At 39.0% G+C, this 25,000-nt stretch overlaps 2 protein-coding genes across 3 annotated transcripts in view; one reads left to right on the forward strand and one right to left on the reverse strand.

Moving 5' to 3' along the window:
* On the forward strand, positions 1–17,787 carry rab3il1 (RAB3A interacting protein (rabin3)-like 1). 2 transcript variants are annotated; one of them, XM_061917214.1, is made up of 12 exons: positions 1–157; positions 292–583; positions 9,187–9,364; positions 9,460–9,555; positions 12,560–12,637; positions 13,319–13,555; positions 13,967–14,095; positions 14,199–14,311; positions 16,554–16,577; positions 16,920–17,019; positions 17,097–17,163; positions 17,236–17,787. In XM_061917214.1, the coding sequence occupies exons 2-12, from the start codon at positions 381–383 to the stop codon at positions 17,319–17,321; spliced, it is 1,311 nt and encodes a 436-aa protein (XP_061773198.1). In that variant the 5' UTR covers positions 1–157; positions 292–380; the 3' UTR covers positions 17,322–17,787. The 2 variants fall into 2 exon arrangements, with proteins under 2 accessions (XP_061773198.1, XP_061773199.1); XM_061917215.1 differs by lacking the exon at positions 16,554–16,577.
* epx (eosinophil peroxidase) overlaps positions 17,360–25,000 on the reverse strand; it is a 10,680-nt gene continuing 3,039 nt past the window's right edge. The window contains 12 exon segments of the mRNA XM_061917216.1: positions 17,360–18,669; positions 18,739–18,835; positions 19,044–19,127; positions 19,207–19,371; positions 19,448–19,659; positions 19,723–19,960; positions 20,031–20,201; positions 20,307–20,565; positions 23,209–23,369; positions 23,433–23,777; positions 23,780–24,059; positions 24,140–24,269. Coding sequence (XP_061773200.1) covers positions 18,612–18,669; positions 18,739–18,835; positions 19,044–19,127; positions 19,207–19,371; positions 19,448–19,659; positions 19,723–19,960; positions 20,031–20,201; positions 20,307–20,565; positions 23,209–23,369; positions 23,433–23,777; positions 23,780–24,059; positions 24,140–24,269 — 2,200 coding nt within the window. The 3' untranslated portion in view covers positions 17,360–18,611.

Below are 25,000 nucleotides of genomic sequence, written 5' to 3' on the forward strand. Positions count from 1 at the left end.
GTAAGAAGGTGTTAGTGATTAACCCTTGCTGTCAAGTCCACACACACAAAGCAGCAGCAGCAGGGTCGGAGTGCGGACACAGTTGAACTTTGTTAAAACTTGCTGATCAGTCACTTATGAGCTACAAGCAAGAGGACAGAGTTTTGGGCTACATTTGGTGAGTATGCTTGATCGTTTAATTAGAGGTAGAAGAAACATGTTGCATGTCTTTGTTTCCTGGAATGATCTGAGTCAGCAGAAAAGAATGCATTGTATTCACTACTGATCATTGTATCGGTTACCTCTCTTCAGGTGCCAGCAGAAGTCAAAGGGCCCTACACATACATGTATACTTCCGGAACCAGTGGAGACATCGAGCAATATATTTAAGAGAGCAGAACATGGATGCCTTTGAGGGAATTCACAGTGTTCACATTTCGTCCTCACCACCACCCTCAACCTCCAGTCCAGCCTACGAAGTCCTAAAGAGCAGGTCGGGAATCGCTGTGTATTCCTCTGCAGTGTTTTTTGGGACGCCTTCACGCTCTAAGAACTTGTCCAGCAGGAGGAGAGGTGCTGACGACCAAGGCTGTGTGGTAGGAAGGTAAGCAAACCCAGCATTTCGTCACAGCATGTCTGCAGTATATTTGACATCACAATAATGTGATTGGACGCTTAGTAAGTGCTATGATCTACTGGTGACATTGCTGGTTTGTGTGTGTGTGTGTGTAACAGGGGTGTTCAGATGTTTTTTGTTTGTTTTACTTTGCCCAAAAATAGAACAAACACATTCTGAAAATATTAAAATAAAAATATAGAAAAAACTACCAGCAGCGGTAAAGTTTAGATCCATGAAGGAAAGAAGAAAATGAATGAATGTTTATAACTGAATAAATGTACATATGCATACAAATTATTTTTTTTCCTATTTTGTTTTTTAATGAATTATGTAACGTTTGACAACCTTTTTCCAAAACACAATATAGAATGTGAAATATAACAGGATAATGCATATGTTTATCATTTGTTTTCACAAAGGTTACAGAAAAGTCGGACCCCATAAATTTATTGTGGGACCCCACTTTTATGACTTGAATTTTAAAATTCACACCGTCAACAGTGACGGAGTACTGGTGCTTGCAAAACAGCAGCAGGCGGCTGCGGCCTGCGGGCCGGTTGTAATACTAATCAAATATCATCCCTTCGGCCACAGATAATTCATTCACGGGCCGGATCTGGCTCGTGGGCCATGGCGTTGACACTCCTGGTGTATAATACTTCCATCCAACTGTTTTCTACCGCTTATCCGTTTCGGGGTCGGGGAGGAGGCTGTTCTAGTGCCTATCACAACTGCATTCAGGCGGGAGGCAGATTACACCCTGGACAAGTTGCCATCTCATCACTAGGCCAACACAGATAGACCCTGTTGATTGTCATTGGATTACTGTAAACATGCTACAGTCCAGGTTGATTGGCAGGTTGAGTACCCGGAGGGAACCCTGCACGCAGTCACGGGGAGGACATGCAAACTCCACACAGAAAGATCCCGAGCCCGGGATTGAACCCTGACTACTCAGGACCTTCGTATTGTGAGGCAGACGCACTAATCCCTCTACCACCGTGAAGTTTTTATTCACGATTTACACAACGTGCCAAGTCCACTGGTTTTGTACAAACTTTTTACCACACACGTTTTGTATGGTGGTTTGATTGATTGATTGATTGATACTTTTATTAGTAGATTGCACAGTTCAGTACATATTCCGTACAATTGACCACTAAATGGTAACACCCGAATAAGTTTTTCAACTTGTTTAAGTCAGAGTCCACGTTAATCAATTCATGGTACAAATATATACTATCAACATAATACAGTCATCACACAAGTTAATCATCATAGTATGTACATTGAATTATTTACATTATTTACAATCGGGGGGTGGGATGAGGAGCTTTGGTTGATATCAGAACTTCAGTCATCAACAATTGCATCAACAGAGAAATGTGGACATTGAAACAGTGTAGGTCTTATTTAGTAAGATATGTACAGCCAGCAGAGAACATAGTGAGTTCAGATAGCATAAGAACAAGTATATACATTAGAAGTACATTTGAGTTGTTTATAATCCGGGGAGATGGGATGTGAATGGAGGAGGGTATTAGTAAAGTGTTGAAGTTGCCTGGAGGTGTTGTTTTAGAGCGGTTTTGAAGGAATATAGAGATGCACTTACTTTTATACCTGTTGGGAGTGCATTCCACATTGATGTGGCATAGAAAGAGAATGAGTTAAGACCTTTGTTAGATCGGAATCTGGGTTTAACGTGGTTTGTGGAGCTCCCCCTGGTGTTGTGGTTATGGCGGTCATTTACGTTAAGGAAGTAATTTGACATGTACTTCGGTATCAAGGAGGTGTAGCGGATTTTATAGACTAGGCTCAGTGCAAGTTGTTTTACTCTGTCCTCCACCCTGAGCCAGCCCACTTTGGAGAAGTGGGTTGGATTGAGGTGTGATCTGGGGTGGAGGTCTAAAAGTAACCGGATTAGCTTATTCTGGGATGTTTGGAGTCTAGATTTGAGGGTTGCCTCATTATCCAGAAGACGACAGCTGCAGTGAAGCTATTGACATGTTGAAGTCGAGAGGAGGAAGTTATTAAAACAAAGTGTCGGCGAAATCTGGAAAGTGGTGACGTGGGGATCACGTGGACGCGCGCCAGGCCGCTCGCGGCGGGCGTGTTGTCACGTGACATGACAGCGGACCCACCGTGCAGTGTTTCTTTCGTCCTTTTCAGAAATGTCAGTAACTTCTGATGACTGCCTGGCAGGGGGAACGGAACAGAAAGAAACCGAGGAGAAACAATTATATTTGCTGTGCAACTCGGGCTTTTTGTTGGTTGCTGCGCCCGTGCTTGTTTACGTCAGCCCGCGGTTGTTTACGTCAGCGTCCGCATTCCTTCGCGCGCTGTCTGCGGCACTGATTTCAAACTAATGTCCAGTTCACTCGCAGCTCGCCGCTTATTCGCCAACTTAACGCCAACGACAGCTGGAGGACGGCGGAGAAGCTGAGGTGACGGTTGTGTCTTAATTCTCTCGGGGAAGCTGGCAGGGTAAATATGACTCTTTATTGCACACAAAAGCTCCTAAAGTTGTGAGTAGCTTTGCTAGCTTAACGCGTGAATTCTTAGCTTTAACTTAGTAATGTTAGCCGCTCCTTTTCATAATTTGTTGTTGACAACTAACATATTTATGTAAGACGAAGAAAAAAACCCATACCTTTACGGTATGGACTCGAAGACCATACATGTAAGTTATTAACATTTGTATGTAAACCAGATGTTGGAGTCACGTGGCTCCCATTTAAAGTGAAGGACTGACTAAACCACAAATATTACTAACACTCACAATTTAAGATGTTTCCAAAATTGTACAGAAATATGGTATTATAGCGCTGAATCCCAACAAACTCTCATTTTAGTTAAACAATAATAAAAAAACACTTTTGTAGTAGAAACAATAGTAATTGTGCATTATGCACAATGCAGAGATAATTGATTGAGAATTTACAGTTGCATAACGTTTTGGAAAACATCAGTTAATCTAATGGGCAATCTTGACAAGTAATCATGGTTTGCTGTAACTATTTATGTTAGATAAAGGAAAAAAAACATACCTTTACAGTATGGACTCGAATACCATACATGTAAGTTATTAACATTTGTATGTAAACCAGATGTTGGAATCTCGTGGCTCCCATTTAAAGTGAAGGACTGAATAAACCACAAATATGACTAACACTCCCAATTTAAGATGTTTTCAAAATTGTACAGAAATGGTATTATAGTGCTGAATCCCAACAAACTCTCATTTTAGTTAAACAATAATAAAAAAAACACTTTCGTAGTAGAAACAATAGTAATTGTGCATAATGCACAATGCAGAGATAATTGATTGAGAATTTACAGTTGCATAACGTTTTGGAAAACATCAGTTAATATAATGAGCAATCTTGACAAGTAATATATTCATGGTTTGTTGTAACTATTTATGTAAGACAAAGGAAAAAAAACATACCTTTACAGTATGGACTCGAAGACCATACATGTAAGTTATTAACATATGTATGTAAACCAGATGTTGGAGTCACGTGGCTCCCATTTAAAGTGAAGGACTGACTAAACCACAAATATTACTAACACTCACAATTTAAGATGTTTCCAAAATTGTACAGAAATATGGCATTATAGCGCTGAATCCCAACAAACTCTCATTTTAGTTAAACAATAATAAAAAAACACTTTTGTAGTAAAAACAATAGTAATTGTGCATAATGCACAATGCAGAGATAATTGATTGAGAATTTACAGTTGCATAACGTTTTGGAAAACATCAGTTAATCTAATGGGCAATCTTGACAAGTAATCATGGTTTGTTGTAACTATTTATGTTAGATAAAGGAAAAAAAACATACCTTTACAGTGTGGACTCGAATACCATACATGTAAGTTATTAACATTTGTATGTAAACCAGATGTTGGAATCTCGTGGCTCCCATTTAAAGTGAAGGACTGAATAAACCACAAATATGACTAACACTCCCAATTTAAGATGTTTTCAAAATTGTACAGAAATGGTATTATAGTGTTGAATCCCAACAAACTCTCATTTTAGTTAAACAATAATAAAAAAAACACTTTCGTAGTAGAAACAATAGTAATTGTGCATAATGCACAATGCAGAGATAATTGATTGAGAATTTACAGTTGCATAACGTTTTGGAAAACATCAGTTAATATAATGAGCAATCTTGACAAGTAATATATTCATGGTTTGTTGTAACTATTTATGTAAGACAAAGGAAAAAAAACATACCTTTACAGTATGGACTCGAAGACCATACATGTAAGTTATTAACATTTGTATGTAAACCAGATGTTGGAGTCACGTGGCTCCCATTTAAAGTGAAGGACTGACTAAACCACAAATATTACTAACACTCACAATTTAAGATGTTTCCAAAATTGTACAGAAATATGGCATTATAGCGCTGAATCCCAACAAACTCTCATTTTAGTTAAACAATAATAAAAAAACACTTTTGTAGTAGAAACAATAGTAATTGTGCATAATGCACAATGCAGAGATAATTGATTGAGAATTTACAGTTGCATAACGTTTTGGAAAACATCAGTTAATCTAATGGGCAATCTTGACAAGTAATCATGGTTTGTTGTAACTATTTATGTTAGATAAAGGAAAAAAAACATACCTTTACAGTATGGACTCGAATACCATACATGTAAGTTATTAACATTTGTATGTAAACCAGATGTTGGAATCTCGTGGCTCCCATTTAAAGTGAAGGACTGAATAAACCACAAATATGACTAACACTCCCAATTTAAGATGTTTTCAAAATTGTACAGAAATGGTATTATAGGGCTGAATCCCAACAAACTCTCATTTTAGTTAAACAATAATAAAAAAACACTTTCGTAGTAGAAACAATAGTAATCGTGCATAATGCACAATACAGAGATAATTGATTGAGAATTTACAGTTGCATAACGTTTTGGAAAACATCAGTTAATCTAATGGGCAATCTTGACAAGTAATATATTCATGGTTTGTTGTAACTATTTATGTAAGACAAAGGAAAAAAAACATACCTTTACAGTATGGACTCGAAGACCTTACATGTAAGTTATTAACATTTGTTTGTAAAACAGATGTTGGAGTCAGATGGCTCCCATTTAAAGTGGAGGACTGACTAATCCACAAATATTACTAACACTCACAATTTAAGATGTTTACAAAATTGTATAGAAATATGGAATTATTGTGCTAAATCCCAACAAACTCACATTTTAGTTAAACAGCGACCCCGATAAGGGACAAGCGGTAGAAAAATGGATGGATGGGGGAGAAAATCCTTTTTTTTTTTAATTTATTTTTTTTTTTTCTTTGTCATGAAAAAGGGAACGTTTGTCATGAAAAAGGGACGTTTTTGAGGTTGGTGCACTAATTGTAAGTGTATATTGTGTTTTTTATGTTGATTAAATAAATAAATAAATAATATTTTTTATTTTTTTATTTTTTTTATTTTTTAATAAAAATGAATAAAAAATTATTCTGCGGCCCGGTACCAATCGGGCCACGGCCCGGTACCGTGGTTGGGGACCACTGGTCTAAACCACAAATGTTACTAACACTCACAATTTAAGATGTTTACAAAATTTTATAGAAATATGGAATCATAGTGCTGAATCCAAACAAACTCTCATTTTAGCTAAACAATAATAAAAAAACACTTTCATAGTAGAAACAATAGTAATTGTGCATAATGCACAATGCAGAGATTACAGATTGAGAATTTACAGTTGCATAACGTTTTGGAAAATATCAGTTAAACTAATGGGCAAACTTGACAAGTAATATATTCATGGTTCGTGGTAACTATTTATGGAAGGCGAAGAAAAAAAACATACCTTTACGGTATGGACTTGAAGACCATGCATGTAAATTATTAACATTTCTATATAAACCAGATATTCAAGTCACGTCGCTCCCATTTAATGTGGAAGACTGACTAAACCACAAATATTCCTAACACTCTTAATTAAAGATGTTTACAAAATTGTATAGAAATATCGAATAATAGTGCTGAATCCCAACAAACTCATATTTTAGTTAACAATAAAAAAAAAAAAACACTTTCGTAGTAGAAACAATAGTAATTGTGCACAATGCAGAGATAACTAATTGTGAATTTAAAGTTGCGTAACATTTTGAAAAACATTAGTCTAATGGGCAAACTTGACAACTAATATATTCATGGTTCGTGGTGACTATTTATGTAAGATGAAGAAAAAAAACACACCTTCACAGTATGGACTTGAAGACCATGTATGTACTGTAAGTTGTTAACATTTCTATATAAACCAGATATTCAAGTCACGTGGTTCCCATTTAAGCGAAAGACCAACTAAACCACAAATATTACTAAAACTCATAAATTAAGATGTTTCCAAAATGTTATAGAAACCTGGAATTATAGTGCTGAATCCCAACAAACACATTTTAGTTAAATAAAAATAAATTAAACACTTTTGTTGTCGAAACAATAGCAATTTTGCATAATGCACAATGCAGAAATAACCGATTGTGAATTTACAGTTGCATAACGTTTGGAAAAAAATCAGTTAGTCCAGTGTTTTTCAACCACTGTGCACACTAATGTGCCATGAAATAAAGTCTGAGGTGCTGTGAGAGATTATGCAGTTTCATCTGTTTGGGTTAAAAATATGTTTTGCAAACCAGTAATTATAATCCTTAAATAATGTGCTCTTGTTGGGTGTCGGTGCTGCCAAGAGCTTGGCAGAGTAACCATGTTACTCTCTTCCATATCAGTAAATGGCAGCTGGTAGCTAATTGCTTTGGAGATGTCGGGAACAGGTCGTGTGAGACGACGATGGTTTGTCTTGATCACAATATGCAGGTGACAGCGGGAGGCAACCTGCATTGTAAAAAGGTATCTAATGCCTAAACCAAAAATAAACAAAAGGTGAGTGCCCCTAAGAAAAGGCATTGAAGCTTAGGGGTGGCTCTGCAAAACAAAACTGAAACTGAACTTGCTACAAAGTAAACAAAAACAGAATGCTGGATGACCGCAAAGACTTACAGTGTTTGGAGCAGAGACAGTGTCCCCAAAGTACATCCATACATGAAATGACAAAATTAACAATGTCCACACAAAAAAAGATAGCAACAACTTAAATGTTATTGATTGCTAAAACAATGCATGTGTGAGGAATATCGCTCAAAGGAAGACGTGAAACTGCAACAGGAAAATACCAACAAAACAGGAAAAGCCACCACAATAGGAGCGCAAGACAAGAACTAAAACACTACGCGCGGGAAAACACCAAAAAACTCAAAATAAGTCACTGCGTGATGTGACAGGTCGTGACGGTACACCTACTTTCAGACAAGCTATAGTGATGCATGGTTTGTTATGGTTTAAATTCATGTCCAACAATGCGACAAAGACTTTTTATTGTCCGCTGAGTTTCATTTTTTACTTATTTCTGCTGGTGGTGTGTATCCGGATTTTTTCAAAGAAAAAAACTGCGCTTCCGCTCAAAAAAAGGTTGAAAAACACTGAGTTAGTCTAATGGGCAACATAGCTCCAATTTTCCCAGGAGCATGAAGTATTTACTTGGAGCAATAAGCCTAACTCTCACTCATAAGATCAATTATGTGTTGTGTTTGCATGTTGTCTGCATGCTGGGGAAGACTTATACACCTGGGCTATTCAACTGGCAGGTCCGGTGCCGAAAACAACCCTGGAATGATGACAGACTGGCTCCTGAGTTCATTTCAAAACTTGTGGGAGAGTTGAACATTTTTGCAGCAAATTTAATCTAATAAAAACTCTAGAGCACTCCTGTTGTATAGATGAACTTGGACCAGTTTAACCAACTTTGCAGATTGTTGCATTGATTTTAACCTAAAGGAGTGGACAACATTTTTTCTGAAAACTCTGCCAAAAGAAACAGACCAAAAATAAATGTCCACTACAGAGAATACTGGTTTTCAAAATAAGAATATTACTGAAGGGAGCTGTCCGGCCCCTTATTCTTTAGCTTTATGTAAATGTGGCCCCAAGGTCAATTTAATTGAATAAACCTGCTTTACGCAATGGTCAGACTCTTGCATTGAAAATTAAAAGGCCTGATAGGTTGAAATACATGTTTTAACATTAACACATTAGGGAAATGACACACATGCATACAAATGACCTATATTTTAGGCCTGGTAGTGGGTAGCTGCCCATTTTTACATCACAGAAGTAAAAGTATCACTGTAGTACTAATTACTTAATTTAATTTGAGTTACTAATGGGCAATGGAATAGGGGGGCGGCATAGCTCGGTTGGTAGAGTGGCCGTGTCAGCAACTTGAGGGTTGCAGGTTCGATTCCCGCTTGTGCCATCCTAGTCACTGCTGTTGTGTCCTTGGGCAAGACACTTTACTCACCTGCTCCCAGTGCCACCCACACTGGTTTAAATGTAACTTAGATATTGGGTTTCACTATGTAAAGCGCTTTGAGTCACTTGAGAAAAGCGCTATATAAATATACTTCACTTTACAAATAATTCATATCATTGTGAGGAGGGAATGTTAACGGTGAACATGGTTGTGATCATGTTAAGGTTGGTAGATCTGGATCCAGAGCCCAAGTTGGGAGGAAGAGGCAAAGGTGAGCCCTCATCAGGACTAGACCATGATGTCGACTCCTGCCTGCGTAGCTCTTCGCTGGAAATCCGAGGGAAAAAAATTTGTGAAAAGGGCTCGGAGATCCTCAGTGAACAACTGGATGCTGCAAAGAGGGTGTTGTAATCTATTTAATATGCACTGTATTGTGTTACAAGGGGTTGAAAAGTAGGTTACAGTGTTCAGTGGGTTCTCGTCTCTTCTCTTTCCAGGAACTGAAACTCAAAGATAAGGAGTGTGAGCGTTTGTCTCAGGTCAGGAATCAGCTGGAACAAGAACTGGAGGAACTGACTGCAAGTCTGTTTGAGGTCAGCAACTTTATTAAGCTAAATTAATTTAACAATATAAGGAGGTAAATGTTAGGCATGGGCCGATATCTGATAAGTCAATTAATTGACGATAAAATTAAAGTTTTCCAGCGTCGATAAATGTGCATGCTTCAAGAAAAATTATGCCTTTCGTCGAAGGTGCGCAACTACAACAAAACTGCATGCCCACTTGAAACACCACACCCGACAGTGCGCACTCACTTCGGCTTTGGTGAACAAGCCAGGTCAGTGTAAACAAAACATTGCAAAATAGTGTGCGCTCAGTGTGGTTAAGTATATCGCCAAACACATGTTGCCATTTATTAGAGTTATAAAACTGGGATTTTTGAAAGTGCTGTCATGTTGTCATGTCTTGTTAGTGTTCTTCTTGCGTAATCTACGAAATCTAAAACCATTGAAGTTGGCACGTTGTGTAAATAGTAAATACAAACAATAAAATGATTTGCAAATACTTTTCAACTCACATTCAATTGAGTACACTGCAAAGACAAGTTATTTAATGTTTGAACTGAGAAACAAAATTTTGTTTTGCAAATAATCATTAACTTAGAATTTAATGGCAGCAACACATTGCAAAAAAAGTTGGCACAGGTGCATTTTTACCATTGTGTTACATGGCCTTTCCATTTAATAACACTCAGTAATTGTTAAAGAAACCAATTTTTGAAACTTTTCAGGTGGAATTCTTTCCCATGCTTGCTTGATGTAAAGGTTAAGTTGTTCAACAGTTCGTGGTCTTCGTTGTCTTATTTTACGCTTCATAATGCGGCACACATTTTCAAGGGAGACGGTCTGGACTACAGGCAAGCCAGTCAAGTACTCGCACTCTTTTTACTATGAAGTCACACTGTTTGAAACACGTGCAGAATGTGGCTTTGCATTGTCTTGCTGAAATAAGCAGGGGACGTTGAAGAAGACTTTGCTTGGATGGCAACATATGTTACTCCAAAACCTCTATGTACCTTTCAGCATTAATGGTGCCTTCTCAGAGGTGTAAGTTACACAGGCCTTGGGCACTAATACCCCCCCATACCATCACAGATGCTGGTCCGGATGGTTCTTTTCCTCTTTGGTCCGGAGGACACGACGCCCACAGTTTCCTAAAACAATTTGAAATGTGGACTTGTCAGATCACCGAACACTTTTCCACTTTGCATCAGTCCATCTTAGAAGCCGACGGCATTTCTGGGTGTTGTTGATAAATGGCTGTCGCTTTTCATGGTGGAGTTTTAACTTGCACTAACAGATGTGGCGACGAACTGTATTTACTGACAGTGGTTTTCTGAAGTGTTCCTGAGCCCAGGTGATGATATCCTTTACACACTGATGTCTGTTTTTGATGCAGTACCGCCTGAATGATCAAAGGTCACGAAGGGCCCGATTAACTACAAGTGTTTACACATATAGAAATTACACAACATACAGAATATGTCAGGTTCAAACACTGATGACATCTATTATACAGACAAAGAAGCAAGGAATTAAACATAGACAGAATTTTAAATTTGGCTCAATGAGGAGAAACACGTAGACTGTACCCTTGTACTGTGTTCCACCATGCTCTAACGAAAGATTGTACACCTCCTCTTTCATTTGGACTTTCCCTGATTACATGGCAACAGCTGTTTCTAAAGGAAGGGGGGTCGTAAACAGCCATCGCCTTTTGGTTAAAAAACAGTTCAAAGAAAAGGTGGCTGGAGGGGGGTCAGGTCATGCTTCCTCTCCACTTTGTAGAACTCGGGTCAAGAGAAAATCTTCCTGTGGATTACAATACATCAAAGAAACCCACACCTTCATGTCGCTTCCCATCCCACACAGTGGAGTTTTACAAACATTTTGATTGATAAGATCAAAGAAAGCTTTTGTCTTCTCGCCGGGAACTCATTGAAACACAATGTTTTGTGATAACTTGGATACAATTATTCTGACACACACCAAACAGCACACCTAAGGTCCAGCGTTATCACCATCTACTAGTCAAATTTAGCGATACATGTTTCTAACGAGCTCCGATTGCCCAAAGTTACTTTCAGACAAAAAACAAAAAGACCACAAATACAAAAGACATCATGAAGTCAGCAATTGCAATATAAAACAAACTAAATATCTTCATGCACAATATCTACTTACAAATGTTTAACTAACCGCAGGGATTTTTTACCAGTGTTGCTGCCTGTCTGGATCAATGCATCCATCGCTTAAAAAGTATGCCAGTAAACAATGACTCGAGCACTTGCTCGAGGTAGAACATTCATACTTTGTTGTCCAGTCGAATGTTAAAATTCAAATTTTTGCAATTTATTGTGATTTTTTTTTTCAGAGTTGAAGAGTAATCTTCCTCTCTGCATGCCACTGCTGCTTCATTGTGACACATGCCTCGCTGTTGCTCCTTGCGGGGCGGCGGGAGTATTGCAGACATGATCAACCCTAGTTTGAAAGTTTTTTTTATGTGGGTGACGTTTGATGTGCCAAATGAAAGCCGCCAATTCTATAGGTCTGGCCTGTGTGTCCAATGTTGCAGTGCCACTTTGTCAATACTTTATTGAGCTATTTTATTTACTGTGATCTATGGTGGTGTATATTTGAGAATATCTTTTGAAGATATTTTATTGCTTTTGGTTGTAATTATTATTCAAGTGCAAAATTTTGCTAAGAGTCAAAATATATTAAATTATTATTATTTGTTTGTTTTATTTAACTTGAAGATTTAAACATCATTCCAATTATAATGTTAAAACACACGAGAAATTCAAGTTAATTGCATTTGAAAGGATATACATGCATTATTATTGTGTGTTATTACAACAATGGTTAAATTGGTCTCATAAAAAATAATGGCAATAATATTCTTTATCGTGTAATAATTCATGGTCAATATATCATTAAGCAAAATTTGTTATCGGCCCAGGCCTAATTAATGTACACATAAAACTGCTTGTTTGAATGTGTAATCAACTTCAGTTGTTTTCTATACTTGCATCAGGAAGCTCACAAGATGGTGCGTGAAGCAAATGTCAAACAAGCAGCATCAGAGAAACAACTGAAGGAGGCTCAAGGCAAGGTGTGTGATGTTCTTCCATGCTATTTTAGAATATTTAGAGCATGTTCAAAAATGAACATTTAGTAGAGTTATTATTGGATTTATAACGAGTCTCAACTTGAGTTACATCAAAACATAAAAAAGTACCGTATTTCCTTGAATTTCCGCAAAGCATATAGTATGCGCTTGCCTTGAATTACTGCCGGGTCAAACTTGCTTCGCAAAATAATTAGCGCCTGCTTAGTATTACCGCCTGGTCAAACTTGTGACGTCACGAGTGTCACTTCCCCTGTCGTCATTTTCAAAATGGAGGAGGCTGTTTTCAATACCGGTAAGTTGAAATCGCATAAAAGGAAGAAGATTAAGAGCTATTCAGTATGATTTAAGGTCCAAGCTTACATCACACTCTAATTTTTACTGCATGCCTTTAGTAAATGCCGGAGTGAGAAGAGGTTTTAAAATACTTAGCGCATGCTTACTTTTACCGCATGCCTTTGGTAAGCGCAGGAATGAGAAAAGGTTTTAAAATACGGTATGTCTTATTCGTAACAGTAGAACTGTAAGGTACCAAGTTCCTCAGTAGAAAACATTCAATTTCATTATTTTACTTGTTGGATTGAATGAGAACATACATAAAATGTCCAGGAGGATGCATCATTGTCATCTCCAGCTCATTCATACATTTCTGTAACTGGTTGTCAGATTGACGTCCTGCAAGCAGAAGTGACCGTGCTCAAGTCTATGGTCTTGACGTCCACGCCATCCTCTCCAAATCCCCAGCTGCATCCCCAGCTGCAGCTTCCAGTTGCCTGGGGGGCGCATAAAATGATTGCAGGTCAAACTCGCAACAAGAGTGTGAACGGCAGTTACCCGTCCCCACCTGGAAGTTCTGAAACATCATCTGTTTCTCTTCAGACTATTGTCAAAGAGGACAGCGAGGTAAGAAATGGTGTCAACAACTCTTATTCTAACACATTGTTCTTCCTGTTATTCTCCTAACTTTCATCTGTAGCTACTGGACTGAGCTTGTTTCTTTCCTTTCTTGGTCATAACTTCTCCTTTTTCTGTTTGCTTCTGTCTGTCTCTCAGCCTGATGTCCCTGCTCTCCTCTCTTTGATTCTCTGCCTGCTTCCTGGTCAGTTTTTTAGTGTGACCTTTGATCCCTATTGTCAGGAGCAGAGGAATTGTTTAGGGACTGACAGCAGAGAGGTAACAGTTTCGTCCCTCCATCATGCTGAGCTTGTTGTTGAGTTTGTTGTTTTTAGGCTGTGGATGGAGCCAAAGTGACCCTAACACCCTGCACTTTATGTTGATAGACTAAATGAGTGAGAGATTGTTGTCTTTCTGCAGATAGATTCAGTTCTCTTTGCCGAATTCCTGATGTGGAAGGAAAAGCCCAGCCTAGATCGCTCGTCTGCCCTCATGAGTCGGATCTACAGAGAGGAAATAACACCCTCCCTCTCCTTTACGCGCTCAGAGGTTAGAATCTTCCATTGTCTTACATTTTTCTGAGAAGGACAAGCGGTAAGTAATGGATGGATGGATAGAAGTGTAATCTGTGTGACTTCTTCTGTTCACACAGCTGTCCCAGCTTGTACAGAGTGCTGTGGAAAACAACTCTTTGACTATTGAGCCTGTGGCCTTGTCAGCGTTACCAATGGTTAAAGTCTCGGCAGTAGAGTGTGGAGGTCCTAAGTGAGTTGTCTCTGTAACAACAACTATATTGTTATTTCACCATTCACTACTAAGCTGGCGCCACATGTTGAATTCCTTTTCTACGTGGAACCTCTGAGGTCAAATGCGGTCTAAATTTGTTTTTTGAGAAATAATGGTCAAAGGTTCACCAGCGTGAAACTTTTTTTAAATGTACAATATCACATTTAAACATGCTTAACTGTCATTCCAAATACACTGCTAAAGACATAACTATACAACAGTTTGACTTAAATGACAAAAGATGGTGTAATACAGTGCATCCTAGGGCTGGGCGATATATTGAGTTTGTTAGATATATTGATATATTTTTAAACAAGATGTGGATTAAGAAAATACTGTAATTTCAATATAATTGATTTCACATTGAAATGACCAAAAAACACTTATTTCTTGTGTTCCTTGTTTTCTCTCGCTTCCCACTCCCTCGCAACACTCCATTCAGGGCTATTAAACCCCTCCCCTTCCTCCTTCGAAGACGTGCTTGCACGTATAAGAACATCCATGATCGGTTGGTTGTTTACTATGATGAGTCACGATTGGTTAAGAGTAGGGCAAAACATTAGAGACAGGCCAATCAGAGGCAAAATATGGGTGGGTCATGAAACCAGGAAGGGAAATCATAACAGACATCCCAAATGACGGCGAGGGAATCATAGTAGAGGGGATATTCAAGAGGGCGATTTATATATGAAAACAACTAGTGGAAGATGGCAGAGGGATTCTCTTCTTTAGATTTTTCTTTTAGCGATGTAAACAACATCCAGGAAACCCACAATGCGTCTACTTGGCCACATTTGGGCAAATGTATGTGTCTGGATAAAACATTCTTTTGAGTTGTTTATCATTTAAGCCCCTTGTTCTGAAGTTGCCATTTCGCACGACAAATGCTGCCAAAAATGTATGCCGAAGTGAGGAAGATCATAGCCGCACAATTAATTCAAGTCACTTACATGGCGCTGGCCAGATCCGTATGTGTGTGACATTCCATTACATCGTCGACTGGGAATTAAAAAGTGCCTGGCTACAAATTTATTTTTTATCTGAGTTTGATACATTTTGAATAATTTGCACAGCTACAGCTGAGATATGCTTCAGCACCCCCCGCGACCCTGAACGGGACATGCGGTAGAAAATGGATGGGATGGATGATATTTTAGTTTACGTAGAAAGAATATTTTTGTGTTTTATTTATGTTATGTAATTATGTGCTACTTAAACAGTTTATTTTCTGTGTTGTTAATACCCATCTTGACTAACTGGGTTAATAAAAGTGCCACTGACTGTTTACAGTACAGTTGTCATTGAGTTCAATTTCAGTGAATCTTGCTCAAATTTGAATATACTTGTATGTATGCTTTCACCGGAAAATATATCGAGATATATATCGAGTTCATAAGTAAAAAAATATATCGAGATATAGTTTTTTGTCCATATCGCCCAGCTTCAGCACATCTGACTCTTCCCCATTTTCAACCTAGTACACTTATCCTTTACAAATGTAAAAAGAAGTCAACCACTTAAATGTATAAACGTGACTCTGGATCTTACTGCTTTACATGTAGAACTTCCAGTGGATATTCATCTTCTCTTAGCAATTAAGAAAGTGTTTATATGTGACATAAAGATTATTAATAATATATTAAAATATGACCAACAAATAAATCATTGTATAGAGATATAATAATGACAAAACTTGCTAAGTAGTTAATTAATGAATAAGGGATATCATAGTAGTAATTAAGTTTCACTTTTCACACTCCTTTTTGTGTATGAAAAACTTAATCATTAAGTATTGTTTTAATTTTAAAGGCTTTTGATCATAAAGTATTTGTTTCTGTATCTGTACTTTACTGTATTATTATGGTTGTTTTCTTTTATTTCTTTTTCCAACATGTCCAAAATAAATTACTACTACCACTACACTCTCCTGAAGGAATCAATAAAGTACTATTCATCTCTCTGTCTACACTATCTGTGTCAGAAAAAAGCCAAAGAATAAGAAAATCTGGACGTTAATGTGATGGTTACAGTTCCAGCACAACTCTTATTTATATTCTCTTGTATTTCCCTCGAAATTGGGGTCAGATTCTGAACTGTATGACTTCAGATGTTTCACTGTTATTTGGGTTTCTTCCTGCTTTACCACTTGTCACCACCAGGGAGCTTCAATTAGAAGGCATTTTACCAATCACTGTCTCACTTCCAAATCTTGTGTTTCCAGTGGCTGTAGGGCAGCAGTAGAGACGTAAGTCCTCTTGGGAACATTTTAAATTTTTCACTAACACATAGTGTTCACTGCAGAATAAGATGACTCTTGTGCTGACACAGCTCATTTTGTGCTCAAATATGTCAATAAATTCCACGGACGCATGTGTATAAACTCTAACCATGCCAGCATTGCAGTCGGACTAACTGAATCTCTTGCACTTCTTTTTTTTGCCTAATGTTGCACCATTCCCAGCCAGGATCTGCCTTTTTACCCAAAAGCCCACAATTGAGTGTTTATTGTTTGCTGAAATGAAACCGCATGCAGCCATTATTGTAGCTTCAGTTGTTTTAACAATCATCAATGTTGGTCTGCTTTTAGAAAATGTGCGTTAAGTGGCGTGTCACGACTGTGCAGACATCGCATTAAACTTGGCGACAATGGGAGTTACTACTACATCTCCCCCTCAAGTCGAGCACGGGTAAGTGTCTCTTTAAGGTTTGTCACTATGCGGTGCAACTACTGCTTTTTACACGGCCTCATTTAATCCTTTAACAGATCACGGCAGTGTGCAATTTTTTTACCTATATCCGCTACATTCAGCAGGGCCTGATCAGACACGATGGTAAGTTAATTCATGAACTCACAGTTCCTGCTTTACCCAGACCTAACAAAATATGTTGTTGCTGGAATCCAGCGGAGCAGATGTTCTGGGAGGTGATGCGTCACCGAAGAGAAATGACTGTGGCCAAGTTGGGTTTCTACCTTACGGAGCAGGGTTAGACACCCAGTGGACCAGCGTGAGGAGATGACTACAACACATCAGGCTTAAAATGTGGTCATTAATCAGAGCTTTAGTGCTGGAGAGGTCAGTTGAAAAAATGCCCCATCACAAGAAGAAAATAGAAGGAAAAAGTAGTTTTTATTATGCTCAAAGACTTACATCAATATTGAGTCCAGCTTTACACTACAAGTTACTTTGTAAATATTACCTCGGAAGGTACAATCAACACACAAACTCAGCCATGAAAATATGTGCCATGACCCAGCATTGTCTGGAATTTTGCAAGCTTGCACTTCCTGTTCTTGATGCCTTGTTAAGAAGCAGCAGCTGCAGTCTCGTGTTGGCTCGCCCTATTTAATTGATGAAATGTTCCGTCCTCCACAGCTGTGCTGTGCTACTGACATGTATTGGAAACGCTTTAATAAACCAGAGGAGTCACGTTCTGTACTTCTCAAATCAACACTACATTTTGTATGTACTGTACTGTATGAGCCATTTACAACTGAGCATGAATGCAGTCCAAGGCCATATTATGCTATTGGAATTGGCTTTTTTACCTTATGGTATGAATTGTTAATTTACATATTATTTTTAACCGTCAACTCAAGAAAACTCTATTTTGAAACTGAACATGAAGAAATGTATCGGTACAAAAGTGCAATAAACATTTATTGGCCTCTATAGGACTTTGAGATCTCCAAACCTAGTGTACTGACGGTAACTGTCAACAACATTCCATTTAAAGTCTGATATGCCATACATTTTCTAAAAGTTCTTTGTAATTATTTTCAAGTGACCCGTAAGCCTCAGGTCAACACTGTGACAAGTTATTTGTATTTATTTTAAAGTGACCCATAAGCCTCAGGTCAACACTGACTGGCCTGTGTATAGCAATGTAAAACAAAAGACACACCCACAGTGGTTTCACAGGTTTGTAAGAAGGATTTCAACTCAGGCATACTGAATAAACACTTGAGGCCACATCCCTCTCAGAGGGTCTGTATGAAAAGAAAATGATTGTAGACCCGCCAGTAAGCCTTTGGTTTCCGGCTTTAGAATAGCTTTGTAAATTCAGTCCTCTAACACAGTTTGCAGTTGACCTCAATAAGTCATTTGTTTCTGTTAATAATTGAGTACAGTGTGGTTGGTGACATAATATACAGCACAAAGAACAAAACATGACCTCTTCCTTTCATACTTATGTTGAACTAGAAATCAACATTCATGTTACAAGTTTCCATTACCATTAAAAGCTTAATTTAGTTCACAGATTATTTTAAAATGGTTGTTTAGCTTTTCCCTTGACAACATCCCGCACAGACTATATCTTCTTTGCTGGGTAAATACCTGAAACACATTTTCTGTTATTATATTGTTTAAATGTTTTCAGACTGGTGTACTTTTATTGTGACTTACCTTCGAAAACAGCTGATGATGATCAGTAAGCCGGCAACACAACAGATCACTACTATGGCCGCAGTCACAACTGACACATCAGACGTTGGAGAAAGTTCTGAATCAGTGCACACAAACGGCAACGGTGTTCACATCTACATCATTAAGGTTAGCAACAATCTTAACTCAGATTTTACTCTTGTAGGGCTGCAACAAAAGAAGCTATATGCTAAACAACCAATAGCACAGTATCATAGATGTGTTTTCGAGAGAGGATTTTAAACAGTGGTATAAGAAAGTACTAATGTACAAGTCTGTGAACCAACCTGAGCAAAAAAAGGAACCTGGCAAGTTCAGACACTCTGTGTTTTGTGGACACACAGGAATCTGCTGTTCACATTCATTGATATCTGCAACAAAAAGTCAAATACTTTAAGTACAGTCCCAGTGTAGTTCAGTTGAGGGTGTTTTACAGTAATATTTTTGTACCTTGGCATGTTGGAGGTGATGGGCTCCACTGCAGACTGTGACTGTCACAGCTGATTGATGGAGAACCTTGCAGCTTGAAGCCAAACTGACACTCGTAGATGATTACAGATTCACACAGTAAAGAGTAGCCCCTCTGAATTCTTGGTATAGGACCACACTTTGGATCTTTGGGAAAAGGTTACGATGTTCAACAAAATCTGATGGACAAATTGCGTCTTTGTTCTATTTGTTTCTTTCTCACCTGAGTGTGGTTCTTTCCATGGGCTGAGGTCGAGGTGGGGGATGAAAGGGCTGGAGCAGGCCTGCATGGCATCAGGGCTGTCTGTGCGTGAGAAGGGGTCTTTGGGCACGTTGCTGATGTGGCTGTTGTCACAAATGATTCGAGATAGAGAGATGGCGTGGAGGTGTGTCCTCTGTGAACTGGTGAATACTCCCTCCTTCTCCCACCAAAACCTTCACACAAGACATGTCTGCAGTATCTGAAAGAGTCTCCAGTTGAGATTTTGTTGCTGGTACCTGTCTCCATCTCTAAGGGTGGCGAACTGTCTGGCCAGGAGACAAGACAACAGTGGTCCCACTCTGCCTCCGGGTAGCGCAGGTTCAGAGATGGCCCCCACCCACACATCAATGTTGTGTGGAGTCCCGTACAGTTGCTGGAACTTGTGTGCTAAAGCCGAGTTGCCGAGAATATCTGCAAGCTCAGATGTTGTATTGGGAACAGAGAGATCGCAGAACTTCCGCCATGAACTGTAGCCTGGTGGGGATTGGATGAAGATGGTTATGTATAGCTTCTGTGTAAAATGAAGCAGTGAATAAGCTGGTACCTGGTAGGCCGTGGTCCCGGCCTCTCTGAAGGTTGAGGGCCCCAAGGTCCAGAGACATCCCTCCTTGAGCTTGAAATAGATGCTCAGTTAGCTCCTCCACCATCATCTGATCTGGTGTCTGTAGCTTTGCAGGAGACAACAAGAGGCCACGTAGCACAGGGTCTATACCACCTGATGACAACGAGAGCATTAAATCCCAAGAAACAAACGGCATGAGGTTATTTGATAAGCTTCACAAAAGTCCAACCTTATTTGATGATAGAGACAAAAGCTTACCCTCCTGGACAACCCTCCACGAGGCGAACAGAGAATGATGCAGTGGAAGTGAGGGATGCTGGGAGTTAGAGGTATACCCTGGCCCCAGTCTGGACACAACTGGCTGCACAGTAACGTGAGCAAAGCGAAAAGCAGCAGTGGCAAAGACGTTGGCGATGCTGGGATCTACGTTAGGGTCATAACCCTCAAAGGGAGGCATGTGCATTGAAATGGCCTTCTCTCCGAGGACTCGTGGCAGGTAGTGCTCCCATGTTAAGATCTGGAGAGCATCAAAGGGTGAAGTCAGAAACAATGTAGGATATAGTTCGTATGAACAGTATATCTATTACATGTTTTACTGTTGATATCTAGTTACTTTTTGTTGTAACATGGTTCTATGCACACTGCCGGTAAAGTATAATGTAATGAGCACCTATTCTTTGTTTGGATACTTTACATTAGTTTTGGGCGACTACAAATTTGGATATCGAGCCAATACCAAGTAGTTACAGGGTGCTGGTACTGATACATTTATTATTTCAAGATCATTGAACATTCAAATTTTGATCACAATTATAATAACAAAAATATTACAATTATTTAATCAATATTCAAATAATTTCTTTATGCCTTAACATAAAAAGTTTGTAAACGATAACAACATAAAACATATCAATCTAATCACAGTAGTATGGACGGTATACTGATATTATACTTGTTATTGTTACTGTCGATATTTTTATTGATCTGCCCACCCCTGTGTACATTCAAGAGTTCGAGCTTAAGGATTAGCATGACTTCTTGTATCTTCCTACGGGTTGTAGTGTTAGCATGTTTAGCTGTTGCTCATCCTCCAGGGATAATGTTACGTGTAAAAACATATTTACTTGCTGCAATGGAGGCAAGGATTCACACTGTGGAGGGACGTTAGCCGCTGGCTCCCGCTGCACGCTACATTACGTTGACGCCATCTCTCATCGCTGTCAATTGCATTATCACAATATGACAATGGTATTGAAAGCTCTATTGTCAGCCAAATTAATATAATTTATATTGTAGATTGTCTTTATCGCACAACCCTAATTACCAATATACAGACAGAATCTCAATTAAAATACACGCATATTTGTATTTTAGTTACTGTGTCTAAACATGTTTGTTTATATTTACACTAAACATGTTGTCAGTCCATTCACATCATGTCAATTCATATACACACACAAAATACAAGTTAGTCAATTCACTGTCACACATGATATAAATATCTGTTAGTCTATTCACATACATACTAAATATAAACATTTGTCTGCCAATTCAACTATGGTTAATTTCAAAGCTTAAAGGGCAACTGCACTTACAGTATTTGGAATGTTGTCTATTGCTTCTATAAGCAGCAATTCATCCTCCGTATACTCAGCTTAAAAAAAAATAAGGTTGTAAATCCTAATTTGTCCAAAAATAGTTGTTTTTGTTGTCTCTTACCATGTCTGCCTTCTTGGAACACATTTGAGTTTGAATCCGGAAGTAGGAACACACATTTGTTACTGGAAGTCAGAAGTGTGCTGCTATGGAAACGGAAATAAATGCGCTGAGGAAAGACATTGCGGTAATGCAAAAAATAACCAAATATATGGTAAATATTTTATTACATATTGTTCTGAGTGTGTCTGGTACTACATTATTTATATTTATATATATATATCTATACACACAGTGGGGCAAAAGAGTATTTAGTCAGCCACCGATTGTCATCATTTTAAGGGGGAGAACTTGCACAGAGGTCTGTAATGTTCATCATGGGTACACTTCAACTGTGAGAGCCAGAATGTGAAAAAAAAATCCAGGAATTCACATTGTAGGAATTTTAAAGAATTTATTTGTAAATTATGTTGGAAAATAAGTATTTGGTCAACCATTCAAATCTCTCACTGATGGAAGGAGGTTTTGGCTCAAAATCTCACGATACATGGCCCCATTCATTCTTTCCTTAACACGGACCAATCGTCGTGTCCCCTTAGCAGAAAAACAGCCCCAAAGCATGATGTTTCCACCCCCATGCTTCACAGTAGGTGTGGTGTTCTTGAGATGCAAGTCAGTATTCTTCTTCCTCCAAACACGACAAATTGAGTTTATACCAAAATGGATACATGGATGATACAGTGGAGGATTGGGAGAATGTCATGTGGTCGGATGAAACCAAAATAGAACTTTTTGGTATAAACTCAACTCGTCGTGTTTGGAGGAAGAAGAATACTGAGTTGCATCCCAAGAACACCAAACCTACTGTGAAGCATGGGGGTGGAAACATCATGCTTTGGGGCTGTTTTTCTGCTAAGGGGACAGGACGATTGATCCGTGTTAAGGAAAGAATGAATGGGGCCATGTATCGTGAGATTTTGAGCCGAAACCTCCTTCCATCAGTGAGAGCTTTGAATGGTTGACCAAATACTTATTTCCACCATAATTTACAAAAAAATCTTTAAAATAACTACAATGTGAATTCCTGGATTTTTTTTTCACATTCTGTCTCTGAGTTAAAGTGTACTTATGATGAAAATTACAGACCTCTGTCATCATTTTAAGTGGGAGAACTTGCACAATCGGTGGGTGACTAAATACTTTTTTGCCCCACTGTGTATATATATATATATATATATATATATATATATATATATATAATACTTGTATTGTGTGTATATATACTTGTATTGTGTATATAAAATGTTGATAGACGGTTTTGAAGTTGTTTTACAGCGCTTTGAAGGCGACAATAGTGAATTCCATTAGCCGCATTTTGCAAGCGTTTTTATCATCTTTAGGATCCTATAAAAAAGCCATGGGTTCTTGTCTGTCATAATGATGCTAAACAATTGGGAAAACTCCCCCAAAAAGTAAAGTTGCTCTTTTTAGAGTCAGATCAAACCTGATGGATCGCTCCTACTATCTTTCGGGCTTCTTGGTAGAGCGTGTTGGGACTCCAGTGGGGGTTGAGTCTGTGAAGCTCTTTGACCAGCCTGTTGTGTTCACGTAGGAAGAGTGTGTGCAGGACAACCATGCCCAGGTGCTCATTGGCTCTAGAATCACCTGTCAAACATGACTTGTGAGCGCCACTGTTGAGACAAAGAGGACGTGAACCGACGCACGCACCGGCTCGGAAGCAAAATGTGTTGTTGCGTCGAGGCATAGACCGCTCTCGAGGACCGCAAGGGTCCAAGTGAGCCTGTTGGCGTGGCAGGAAGGGCATGTACGCCAACTCCCCATCCGAGTGCTGCGAGTTGCAGGCCATGGAGCCGAGAGGTGAGGAGTGGTCACGCAGCGCCGCAGCCTGGCTGTCGGAGCTGCCGTACACCATACTGGCGTCCACAAAGGAGGTGATGGCGTTGAGCTGCTCACGCCGATGATGGAGTAGAACGTTATCCACGCAGGTTGGAGCAGAGCGGAAGAAAGGCATGCAACTCTGGGTGCCATGTCTGGGATCAGACTGTGGGATCTAAGTAGAAGCTTCATGTTAAGATAATTTGCTCTCTCAATACAAGAACTGTTTAAAAAAGAATGACGATAAAACACCTGAATGGGAAAGCACGGTGTTTCTCGGCTACAAGTGCGAGTGCAGTCTTCTCCGGTACGGAAAGCCGCCGTGCTAGCACTCTGTGGGGTCAGCACCAAGTCGTGGTCTATCCACTGGCCCCACTCGACCAGCAGGTGGGACAGAGTGGAGTCCAGTGAGATGTTGTCGTTGTGAGTGAACAAAACCTCCTGCGACACTAGACGGACCTCAACAGACAACCAAAAAGAAGAGAGACATTTACAGGATGCAATGAGGAGGGTGTGGGAGTCCACTACTGGGGTCTCACTGGAGGCAGGCTGAAGTTGTGGTAGGTGTGGTGTGGGTCCCAGCCTTTTGGCGCCCCCCACGTGTCTTCATACTCTGGAGGTAGCCAGCGAGAATATGGAATGTTTGCAGAGCCCCATCTGGGATGCTGTCTGAGCAGAAGGGGAAGCCAGAAAAACAAGTAACAATTTCAAGATCACAATGTATTGTATTTATAATCTATTGTTGTTAGCCAATGCTATACTATATTTGTATCCTCTTCTATTTGAAACATTGTGTACTACCGTTATGTGGTACTCATTGGGCTAAATCTAGGACCTCGGGTACAAAATTCCATGCCATCTCATGTGTCTCATGTTGCTGGTATGACAAAGTTCCCTGAATCTGAATTGATCGATATAGAGAGCACAATCCATTTAGCGTGTCTTATCTTCATAAATAGGCTCATTGTCAAAACTGACACAATTCTGGGTGGAGGAATTGAAAATCTAATCATTTAGCATTTGCAATGTGAATTATGAAAACCAAAACCGCATCCATATTTTGTTTGTGCAAAAGTTACACACAAATCAATGATCGAGAAAGACTATTGAGAGAGAATATTTTATGTGCATGTCATCATATTTAGGCTGTCAGATTTTTTTTTTTTTTTGACATTTTCTATTCAATACATATATTTAGTCATTTTATAACTGCCGGATTACTTAAGGCGCTGATTAAAACAAATTAAATTGATTCGTTTTAGTGTCTGGTGGCATTTTTATCAATTGTTAGTTTATTATATACTGTATATGGACATATCTCCTATGTGAAAAAACTTTAGTACAATATTTTTTTGCATCTGGGTCATTCCAGACACATCAATCCTACTGAAAGTAGGATA

This window comes from Nerophis ophidion, linkage group LG12 (genome assembly GCF_033978795.1).
Source record: "Nerophis ophidion isolate RoL-2023_Sa linkage group LG12, RoL_Noph_v1.0, whole genome shotgun sequence".
Lineage (NCBI taxonomy): Eukaryota > Metazoa > Chordata > Actinopteri > Syngnathiformes > Syngnathidae > Nerophis > Nerophis ophidion.

What these genes read in the sequence shown, in the direction of transcription:
- rab3il1 (XM_061917214.1), top strand. Translation starts at nt 381, where the DNA reads ATGGATGCCTTTGAGGGAATTCACAGTGTTCACATTTCGTCCTCACCA. An exon ending in CAAGGCTGTGTGGTAGGAAG is followed by an intron (nt 584 to 9,186) that starts GTAAGCAAACCC and finishes GATCATGTTAAG; the next exon opens with GTTGGTAGATCTGGATCCAG. An exon ending in TGAAGGAGGCTCAAGGCAAG is followed by an intron (nt 12,638 to 13,318) that starts GTGTGTGATGTT and finishes ACTGGTTGTCAG; the next exon opens with ATTGACGTCCTGCAAGCAGA.